General features: G+C 40.8%; 2 protein-coding genes across 2 annotated transcripts in view; one reads left to right on the forward strand and one right to left on the reverse strand.

The window, feature by feature from the left end:
- Nucleotides 1-11,246, forward strand: part of astn2 (astrotactin 2) — a 284,181-nt gene that overhangs the window by 212,680 nt on the left and 60,255 nt on the right. Inside the window, exon 17 of the mRNA XM_013909139.1 lies at nucleotides 10,571-10,893. Coding sequence (XP_013764593.1) covers nucleotides 10,571-10,893 — 323 coding nt within the window. The remainder of the gene's footprint in view (nucleotides 1-10,570; nucleotides 10,894-11,246) is intronic.
- On the reverse strand, nucleotides 3,675-6,731 carry trim32 (tripartite motif containing 32). The gene is made up of 2 exons (XM_005720441.1): nucleotides 6,630-6,731; nucleotides 3,675-6,099 (listed from the first exon to the last, which is right to left on the reverse strand). Exon 2 carries the CDS (start codon nucleotides 6,085-6,087, stop codon nucleotides 4,051-4,053), a length of 2,037 nt encoding a protein of 678 aa, XP_005720498.1. The 5' UTR covers nucleotides 6,088-6,099; nucleotides 6,630-6,731; the 3' UTR covers nucleotides 3,675-4,050.

Here is an 11,246-nt window from a genome sequence, read left to right on the forward strand (position 1 = left end):
TTACTGAATAAATATGCAAGGAAATAACCTTCCTTCAAAAACATAACAATAATATTAAGATGAGACAATGTGAGATAATTTGATGTTTACCACACTGACACAAGGACACTTGATTTTTCTGGCATTTTATGCATTTTTGTGTTACTTTAAACAGCTTGAATATGTCCAGTAATTACATTTTATTGATCTCTTTAATGTACAGCACTAAAAGAATTTATGGTAAGGGTGACATGCAGACGAGAGAGTCTTTAATCAATCAGTGCTAAGGTAACACATAGCCCCAAAATAAAGCAAATACATCACCCAAAATGTAACAGCACAAATATATGAGTGTGATAGACTAGATAGGATACTTCAGTTCAACTTTCTTCTCCTCTTTGCTTATGTAGCAATATTAAAAACATGTATTGGTTATTACACAGTTTGATTCTCATGCTGCTTAATAGGGCTCCAGTGCAGAGTTAAGGTCAGCTTTGTGAAATAAAATATTTTTAAGGCTAAAACAGAGTGAGTCTGCAGTCTGCCCCGTCCCACCTGCCAATCATTGTCTTTAAAAAACAAAAAAAGACTTTTTTTGTTTATTTATACTAAAAGCATCAGCTTTCTCACACCACCATTAAATTCAGAAATTAAATAAATTTAAATGGTGTACCAATAAATTACAAATTGATGGGAGACCAGAACGGAGACACTGTGCATGAAATAGCAAAATATTACATATGGCTGTTGTCCTATCTACCAACAACTGAGAACTCTGGTTGCAAGCTATCTAATATTGAACGAAAACCTGGAGAATACAAAGCAACAGGGAACCAACGCGGTTTCACAAACTCAGGTGTGGGGTAGGAGGCTGGAGTTTTCAATCATCATTATCCTTGCAGTGCTACTCCAATTGCTCCTGCCAGCTATGATTCCTACAAAGATTTTGAAACCAGTAGGCAAGCATTAGGAAACAATGCCATGGAGCATGTCAGGTTTGAACAAAGTTTGCAAACATTTGTATTTTTAGAAATCTGTCTTGTCTGTGACATGAGTGTTGCAGCGGTTTAGTGTTAGCGATGGTAGTATAGTATATATCCTTTAGACGTGACTGCATTTGATGCAGCTGTAGGTACTTTTTTTAGGGAACAGAACTCAGGGGTATACTACAAAGGAAGTTCAACATAGCCAGGCTTTCTTTATATTAGCTGGCATGACAAAAAAATTAAACCCCAGTTGGAGATAATGGGTATCACAATGGTGGTTATCAACTTTCTGTTAAGAAAGGTTTTCTGATTCAGGCTCCGAGCACGCTCAAACACAAAACGGGACGTTTTCACGTATTATATGACTCTGCTTCTGCATAAAACGATCCCCGCGAGTGCCACCTCCTCCAGTCAGAGACGTTAATAGGTGAAAAACAATCTGATGATTTAGTGCATGCAATGATTAAACCTGGCTTGATAATTTATTTGTTTTTATGCTGCCGTTAATTTCTAATGCAAGGTCTGCATATTAGAGCTCTGAAAGTTTAAACCAGATACATTTAAACATTAAATGCTGCTGTCACATAGCCCACTAAAGCACATAGAGAACTTTCTTTTGTTTTTTGCCAGCTCAAAGTGAAATTCATTTTACTGATTGAATACGTATTCTTGGTGACAAATGGTCTGATCGATTTTCCATTTTGTGTTCTAGCAGCTCCAGCAATGCAGCAGATAAGAATCATGCATAAAAACATCTATACATTTTCTGCATCACCAACTGAATGCTGTAAAATTCCAGTAACAATACGATGCAGTTTGTGCTGTTGGAATTTTACAGCATTCAGTGGTTTCAGTGAGGTACGGCTTAACAGGTTGCATATATGAAACATATTACCCCAGCAAAGAATCTGTACAGTACTTAGCACATGGTATAAATTAAAGAATCAGTGAGAACATGGTGCTTCAAGCTGATTTTGAAACTAAACATAAATTGCTCCTGACAAGGTTATGTGTTTAGCATAGGTTACCACGGTGATTAAGCCAGGTAAAAAAGTCACCTTTGTGACACTGAAAACTCTGACTTTAAGCTTCAACACAGCTTGCTAAGCCATTACTCTCACTTCTGAGTACACCCTCAGAGCTTTTCACTTTTAAACACTTTCCAAACTACAAAGGTCATCCTACCCCTTAGAACATTTCTGCTTTGTTCATAATGGGAACAGCTCTGTGTAAGAAAAAAGAAAAGCTATTGTGTTTTTCATCCTACTAGACTAAAACTACCAGGTGAAGCAAAAACCAAACAAAGGAAAACAAAGAGCTAAAACAGAGGTAAAATCTATGAGTGAGATAAACAGCTGGAATATCATCTGAAGCAGATAACAGAATTTTATGCTACATCTGTCTGTATTTCAGTGATATTGTGGTTAGGCCATGGCTGGAAAGTCACTGGAAGAAAATTACAAAAAATGTACAAATGTGAGATGTACAGAGAGAAATGTATGAAGCTCAGGCTGTGAATTTTAGTGACAGTTGCTTCACTGTCACTAAAGCCTAACGACTGCTCCAGAATGTTCTCAACTGGTGTCTCGTGTTTGGGCACGATGTATACAAGACTGACGGACAGAACTTTAATACCGCAACAAAAGACAATAATGTGCTCTCAAAGCCCCACAGAAAAAATGATAATGTGGTCAACCGAATAAAAGGTGCTTTTGATTGTATTAACAAGGCTACCATTAAATGAACTTTAAAAGATGTAGTAATGTTCTGTTTTTCACCTTTACAGTCCTACATAAGTTTCCTAAAACATGAATTAAAAAGATAAACAAATTCCATTAATATCCCTATTACGGTTTAATAGTTCCACCACAGCACATAATATTGAAGTTTGGACTCTTTCCAGTTCACACCTTAATGTTTTAAATTGAATGTTCCCTGAATGTTACTGAATGCAATTTAATGAATGCTGGTACTTGGTTATGCTAGGAGCTAACTGTGCAGTAAACATTAAAGCTGCCAGCTGCATTCAGCGACATCAATGTTAGTGTGTGCTACTTAAACCTAACACAAGAAAACAGTGATGTGTCGATAAAGTGCTTCACAGGCTCAAAGCCTTATGCTTTATTTAATGTAAATACATGTTTAGCGAAGGCCAGGCTGATTGGCGAGTACAGCAGCCAATAAAATGGGAAGGAAGAGAAAAAAAAAAATCTGTGTCTCAGTAGCTTAGAAATCAGTTGCATCTTAGGCTTGTTCCAAAGAGATAGCATGCCAGTGTGTTTAATCTTAAAAGTTTGCATGATCAGATCCACTAGACCAATATATGGCCCAGTGGCCAGAATCAGCCCGCCAAAAATCTGGCCCACTGGATGGCTTTGGAAATTGTCAAGGAGGGCATAAATTTTAAACTTAACTATATTTTCACAAGTTTTACAGCTTTTCCTACTGACCTCCTCAGTGATCGTTTATACTTCACCAAAGTAAATAAACACCAGTAAACCATTAAATGAGAGAAAGCTCCTGTTTTTTCACCATCTACTATTTTTACAGTTGGTTCAGCATTAAAAGAAAAGAAAAAAAAGACATTCTGTCAATTAATGAAAATAAATTTAGTTTGATTTTTTTTTTGTACTTTTACACATTACTTCTTACAATTTAAGCCCAAAGCAACATTTCTATATCGTGTAGAAAAACTGATTTATCCTTGAAATTGCACTTGTTTCTTTTTATTGAAATATCTCAGGGACTAAATGTGTGATTAAACACTATCAGAAAGTCTGGCCCACTTAAGATCAAAGTGGGCTGTGCGTGTATGTGGCCCACAATGTAAAATGAGTTTGACATCCCTGCATTATAAGAACCGGATTCAACTTGAGATACTCAAGATAAAACCCAGTAGACTATAACCTGAACCTGAATTGAATTGACTGAACTACTGATTTAATAACCCAAATGAGAGCTACAGTGAGAACTGACTGGATTGCAGCTAAATTAAAGAGTGTTAAATAAGAGTATGTTTCTTCCTTTTCCAAACTTCTGTACTTTGCAATTGCACAACAAAGGGCAATTACACTTTGTTGTTCTTCTAAGAAGTAGAGGAATGCCTCCTCTGAATGTATGTGTAGACTTTAACACAGTGGTCCCAACAGTCCAGCACTAGCAGCTGTCCTTTCTGGGTAGTGGCCACTCCCACAGGACAGGTCAGCCCTTCCTGGATTAAAATATTGTATCCACCTTCTTTTGGAAACTGGAGGATTTCTTTCCTGCCACTGTCTGTAACCAGCAAATCTCCATTGGAATCCACACACATGCCAGTGATACAGCGGAAGTCTTCCGTCTCCGAGAAGAAATGGCTGAGCTGTTTGCCAAGCTGGCCATCAGTACCCACCGAACCGATGGAAAAGCCACCCTCCAGGTGGGGCTCATTCTGGCGTTTCTCAAAGTTCAGGGCCAAGCCCTGGGTAAAATAAACCGTTCCAGCTGCATCACATGTCACAAACTTTGGCCGTACAGCAGAGCAAAGTCTGTTGTAGCTGACCACACCTACATTGCGGTCTACCGCTATACACCACAGCTTGCCACCTTCGACATCTGACACCACAAACTGGCCTGATGGCATGGCAGTAATACCCCAGGGTTTAATCAGTTGGTTCTTGTGGCAGGCCACACAGTGTCCATCCATGGTGTAAACTTTAACTGAGTTATCGTAGTTGTCAGTGACACCAATCAAGCCTTGTGCAGTCACAGCAATAGATAAGGGGATGAGGTTAGGCAAATCAGCCCCCAGGAAGCTCAGGACAAAGTTGTCAATGCTACTAGCGCTGCGCCGAATTTCACGTTGGAAGCCTTTGCGATTAAAAATCTGGATACGGAAGTTCCCACGATCAGCCACCAGTACCTCACCTTGAGGCGTCACACAGATGCTGACAGGCAGATTGAAACTCCCAGGTAGAGTTCCCTTAGAGCCCATCTTCTTCACAAACTGGCAGACTGGCGGCCCTGAACTTGCCCGCGCTGCTCCAGGTGATCCTCCTCCTGCATCCATAGACTTTGATTTAAAGCTGCTTGGCGAACCACATACTGCCTCCTCCACAGCTGCAACCATGTCAATGTCTCGGTAAAGATCCACTGGAGCCACCACTTCACCTCCTGTAGCTCCCGCCCCCTCTACATCACTTTCAAGTGCAATTTCTAACCCACTCTCCTCATCATCTGTATTGATGGTGCAAGTTCTTGTGGTCAGCTGGCCCACTTCTAGAGGTTTAGACTGCTCTGTTCTGATCAGCTCTGGCTGTTGCAGTTGAAAGGTTGTGGGTAAACTGCTCCTCAGATCCAGTTCCTCATCATCACTGTCTCCGCCATCGTCTTTTAGCAAGGCAATGTCACTTTGTCTTGCTCGCATTGTCAGATAATCACAGCGTGACACCACTTTGACCTCTGCAATGTTAAGAAGATATGTCTGCTCCTCCAGGACCTGCGCGTTGAGCTTTTCTACTTCTGCCATGGAAGTCCTGAATGTCCTTCGAGACCTGCTGAGCTCCTCTTGAAGACGTAGCTCAGCTGTAGTGTAGTCCTGCTGTATTGTTCGGTACTTTAGTCTCAAGGACTTGGAAATGTTTTCAATTACTGTCTTTTTTTTCTGAATTTCTCCTATAACATCACGGAGAGCCTCCAGTTTACAACCCAGGTCCTTACGACGCTGTTCAGCAGCCACCCTTATCGGCTGGACTGAATGTCCTTCATGCAGGTGGCCATCTCCTTTGCAGAGCTCACAGAGAACTGAGGCACAATCGTGGCAGTACTGTCGCGGCAGGCGATTGCAACAGGATTTGCACATTAGGGCGGCGGCAGCAGCACTGCAGGACATAGTGCAATCGAGAATCTTGAGCACAGTGAGATTGTCAGCCAACTGGGAGATGCTGCTCATACGGGAGACCTTGCTACAAAAGGGGCAGCGGACACCATTGATAGTATTGGCCAACAGCTTCTCCAGACACTGCCGGCACACTGTGTGACCACACTGCAGGAGCTTGGGTCGCATTTGTTCCTGGTTGTAGGTTTCCAGGCAGATGGGGCATTCGAGAACCTCCCTCATTAGATCTGGGTCAAGAGCAGCTGCCATTGTGGTCCTCACCTTAAATGGAAGAAATGAAAAGTTCTGTAACATTGTGCCACACTGTAACACTGAAGCAGACGAAACTAACAGATATTCAAAAAATAAACACAGGATGCAACCACGCTTATTTGCCAGGTCAAGTATAAGTTAGATTCTAGATAACAGAGCAGATTAGATCAACATTAACGGTTAGATACACAGTTCAATGACGTGGAGCTACTGAAACCCAACATATGGTGAGTGATGGCGTGTATCAGCAAGCTAAGAGATACACCGTGTCATGCTAATGAGAAACGGGAGTACTAGGTTAAATCCTACACCAACATAATGCTAACTTGTTGTTTTACAGCAGGTTGACACTGCAGTCCAGACTTGCAAAGGAAAAGTAAATCGCAGGCCTCACCACAATACGACAAATGCCCTTAGCCCTGCACATAAACAGTAGTGTTATTCACCGACAGTACTGACTTTGAAGGGCGTGCATTCAAACGTAAGAAAGGCGACTCGTCGTAAGAGTCTCTCGAGGCTTTTCTGCTTTTAAACATTACCTTCACTTCACTGTTTTGCTGGTTAAAAGTGCAGCGCTGTTGCGGGGCGTTCTGTATCTTTCGGCTATGCAGCTGCTAGTAAAGACTGCAGTGCTGACGACATCACGCACACACAACCGGGATGTTACGCAATACGCACAGAGGCGAGCCCTACGGTTGTTTTGATTGGCTGCCAGTTAGTAAACGGAGAGCGCAGTTTTTCAGAATTACTGGAGCTCGCCACCTAGCGAGTTGGATGACCTCAGAAATTCCCAAAAGAAATACAACTCCATACCAAATGTTTTTAAATACAAAATTCTATCGATTTGGTTAGATTGGTATATGCAGTGAATAAACACACAGGCAAAAAGCAAGAGTAAGCATTGCATGTTTAGGTGTGATATAAATGCAGTTAGATGGATTCATATGTGTTCTTCTCCCAGCAACTTGTTAATTCAACAGTAAAATGTCTTGGTGCATTCTCAATCATCCAGGAAAGTAAATCTCCAAAAGTTGATTCTGTTCATCTGGACGGAGCGTTTTGTGGGAGAAACGTTTCGTCACTCATCCAAGTGACTTCTTCAGTCTCAGCTGACTGCAGGTTTCCCCAATCTTATAAACAGTACGTTTGCATAATGACTGAAACCAGCCCACTGAAGGAACAATGGGCCAATTCCTTAATCTTAATTATGCAAAATCTCATGACCATTGATCAACAACCACTGACCAAAACCCACTGATCAAAGACCAATGATCAATGGCCATGAGTACCATTCACAAAGAGTTGGGTGCAATCACAGCATTGTAAGATGGTGACAGATGTACCCTTAGGCCCCCTTCTCGATTCAGAGATGGTCTTTCGCTTTTCACGTAAATGCCGTCCTTGACTCCGCGCTGGACGTAGCGTTTCTCCCATAAAACCCTACGTCCAGATGAACAGAATCAACTTTTGGAGATCAACAGTAAAATGCAATAAACACAATAAAATTATTGCAATGTCATTTTAGCAGAATATCCTTCTCCATTAAAGCTACCCCCTTTTAAGTTAGATAACTGGTTAACTTGTAACCAAGTAACCAAACTTGTAGCTGAGAAAACTATTCTCCCATAGCATACCTGAAGCAGTGTTCACAAGCTTTGTTTTTAAAAGAAGGCAGTAATTACACAGAGTGACCATTAGATGTCAGAATAGGTCTACTTAGAATGTTCACACAATACAGATATCAGCAACAAAATTAAAACCACTGACAGGTGAAGTGAATACCACTGGTAATCCAGTTACAGCACAATGTTCTACCGGGAAACTTTGGGTCCCGGCAATCATGTGGATTACTCTGACACGTGCCACCATTGTTGCAGACAAAACACAACCCTTGTCTGCATAGCGACAGCACCTCCCTTTGCTTTAACAGCACTGGCTTCCCCCAAAGGTCATGTCCCACCTATTCTGCAGAAACGCCGACCAGCTAAGGCAACATGAGTCTGTGTTTTTAACCTGGTCTGCAAACTCTCCTGATATCGGTCAAACCTCAATGGGATATGCAGGAACAAGCCTGGAGGAGGCCCCACCCCACAACCCATAGGACCCATCAGATTAGCTGGCAGTGTCTGGTGCTAGACATCACACCACACTGCTGAAAACTCCCATGTCCCCAGTGGGTGAGAGCTGTTGTGTCAGCTGCAGAGTTGCAACACTGAGCTCGTGGCTTTAATGTTGGAGCTGATGATTTACTTTAACAGGACTATCTAAAAATGGCCCACTTCAAGATATATCCTAAGATATTTAATATTTCTTTTAGCCTACTATCATCAGAGCCGTAATTGTTGTGCTGCCCTTTTTTCTCTATATTAGTTAAAAGAAATGTATATAATTTACAATATCTATACTTAAAGCAAGGACCTGTTAAAATCACTAGTTAGTATGGACCTGTTATAGTTGTCTTACTAAAGCAATAACATCATCCGCCCATAGTGAGTGTATCTGTATCTAATTGCCTTAGAAAGATACCTGACTCTGTTGCTGTTGTTGCGTGGGCAACATCACTCTGGCCAAAGGGGATGGGTCCCTGTTGACTTAATTATGATGCAACCAGTCTACAAAGAGATTTTAATTAACAAAGACAGATCAAGATTAATAGCAAGTAACCTCACCACACTTATCTCTTTACAGTGTTTTGGTGACAGGCAAGTCTTGCACAAGCATCACATCTATTCCACACAGTAAAGAGCTGTCACAGCTAAAGAGGCAACAAGCTGGGTCACTCCTTAAACTGCGAATTTGGGGTAATTTCTCTAAATGTGTGTGGAGTGTACTTTATACACCACAAATAAGCAGGCTCACAGACACAGGTGCACAATGCTTAGGTGATATGGGATTTATTGTGGGAGCTGGTTGACAACATCGCTTTTCATTGTCTGTGCTTCCTTGTGAAGTGGGTGTAATTGGGCTCATGGGCCTCCCATTGAGCCTGTTTGCATTGTGTTTCAAATGAAGTTACCACCCACCTTTAAAGTGTCATCTAGCTGGACACAGGGAATAACTAACAAAGACACACAAACTTTTCTTTGACACACAGATTTACAGAACAAGTCTTAGCTACCTGACATGAAATACAGCTTAGATTTAATAACTAAACTTTGAGCACAGATGGTTATTTCAGAGCCACTTTTTAATATTATCCTGGAAGAATCCACTCTGGTATATTTGTCTAAACCCAGTATTCTTTTTGGATATGATACTTAATTGTTGCAACGACTTTGTTGTCAAATTTTTACTTACTTACCTCGATTTTTAATTGAAACGATCATGGAAATGCCACATAAATGTAATGCAAATTAGAATAGTTCGAAAATGTTTCTTTTGTATTTGCAGATAAATATTTCACATTTTTTTATAAGATGCCTGCTATTTTCATTTATCCGTTGCATGCTGTAAATGTGTTATTTGGAGCTTGCAGTTTTCATTTCTGCAAAGCTAATTCTTAATAAGCCTATTAAAAGAGCATCTCTAATTGGCCTAACTGAACATGCAATGAAGAGGAAGAGCAAACTTAAACTGTCTACACTTTCAGTAAGCGTGACTATAGAGTAGGATTTTGCACACTGCTGTTTTTGTACATGTGTAGAGGCTGATGTTGTAATTCACACAGAAAAAAAATGGATTTGTTTTCAGTATTATGCGTCTCATTTTGCATATTTCTCATTGTGTTTTCTCCGCAGTTTGTTACACAGCGAGACAGTGCATTATATTTAATTGTTATATCGTGAAAGAAGCTTTGGTGCACTCTTATTTATTGTTTTAGAAAAAATACATTATCGCTTAGTTGGAAAACTTGCATTTCTTTGGAAAGTAAACGGAAACAAAAGCACATCTGCCACATCAGCGCAGATGGCAGATGTGCTCCACTGAAACATGTGGCTTGCTGTGTCCTCCAAATCAATCACTCAACACCCGATTAGCAATCTCTCTCCTCCCCTGTTTCTTTCACTTCCTCTTCTTTCCATGTGGTGTGTTATTTTCCTGCTTAAGGAGGAAATGATGAAAAAGAATCTCCCCAAACTCCAGTGAGGACATCAAAAAGTGGTAATTGACACTTATGAGAAGAAACCAGGCACATCCCCTCCCTCCTTCTTTTATCCCCTAGCCATTCCTCTTTTGTCTATGACAGCTGATGGTCGTAAGGGATTAGGTTTTTTGTTTTTTTTCTTTCAAGTAAATCCAGATGGTGATATTCTATGCAACTAATCTTCTTTTTTTCCAAGCAAGGTTAAATTATTTTTACAGAGTTAAGAAAAGGGGGATTGTCTTTATAATTATGAAAGCGTACATATAAAAAAAAAGAAAGAATCTGACACTGTGGCATCAATCATTTAAAGTAAATCAATATTGCATTTAATTGTTTATCTCCTTCCTTTGACTAATGCCCCATATAACACCCCTTTCTCCCCAAAAACCCCTCCAGAGGCAACAGAGCAGGGTATTGGTGGAGGCGGGCGTCGTGAGCTGAAGTCACTTCCCTTCATCAGCTACCTGTCGGCGCTGCAGAAGAGCCAGCTTTTATCTGATGACATGGTGAATGGTGTGGAGATCCGCTGTGAAGAAAAGGGCAGCTGTCCAGCTGGCTGCCACCTATGCCATCACCAGGCCATGATGGGCGGAGTATCGGGAAGAGGCCGCACTGGTAACAGCAGGACTGGTGAACAGCCTTCCCCCATCCCTGTTCTGCTGGAAGTCAGTCGCGTCGTGCCCCTTTACAGCTTGGTCCAAGACAACGTCACCAAAGAGGTGAGAAAGCAGCGTGGGAGTATAGGAAGCTCTGTGTCTGTGTGCCAGCTTACATGCACATGCATGTGTGCAAAGGGAAAAGGGACAGATGAGAATGTGAACTGTCAACCTAATTAAGAGGTGTGATGCTACTCAAAGCAAAAGCAATCCGCATACAGGAATAAACTTTCACCACTTTATTTAAACATCAGATGTTTTTGTTTTTTTTAATGAAATGCCTAATTTTATCATTAATACCGCAATTCCTTCTATTTTCCCAAGTTTGCAAGATTTAATCTGCTAACATTTATACATATCGTTTAAATATGAATATGATTATCCCATATATATATATATATATATATATAGAGATA

This window comes from Pundamilia nyererei, unplaced genomic scaffold (genome assembly GCF_000239375.1).
Source record: "Pundamilia nyererei isolate P.nyererei 1_Seehausen unplaced genomic scaffold, PunNye1.0 scaffold00002, whole genome shotgun sequence".
Taxonomy (NCBI): domain Eukaryota; kingdom Metazoa; phylum Chordata; class Actinopteri; order Cichliformes; family Cichlidae; genus Pundamilia; species Pundamilia nyererei.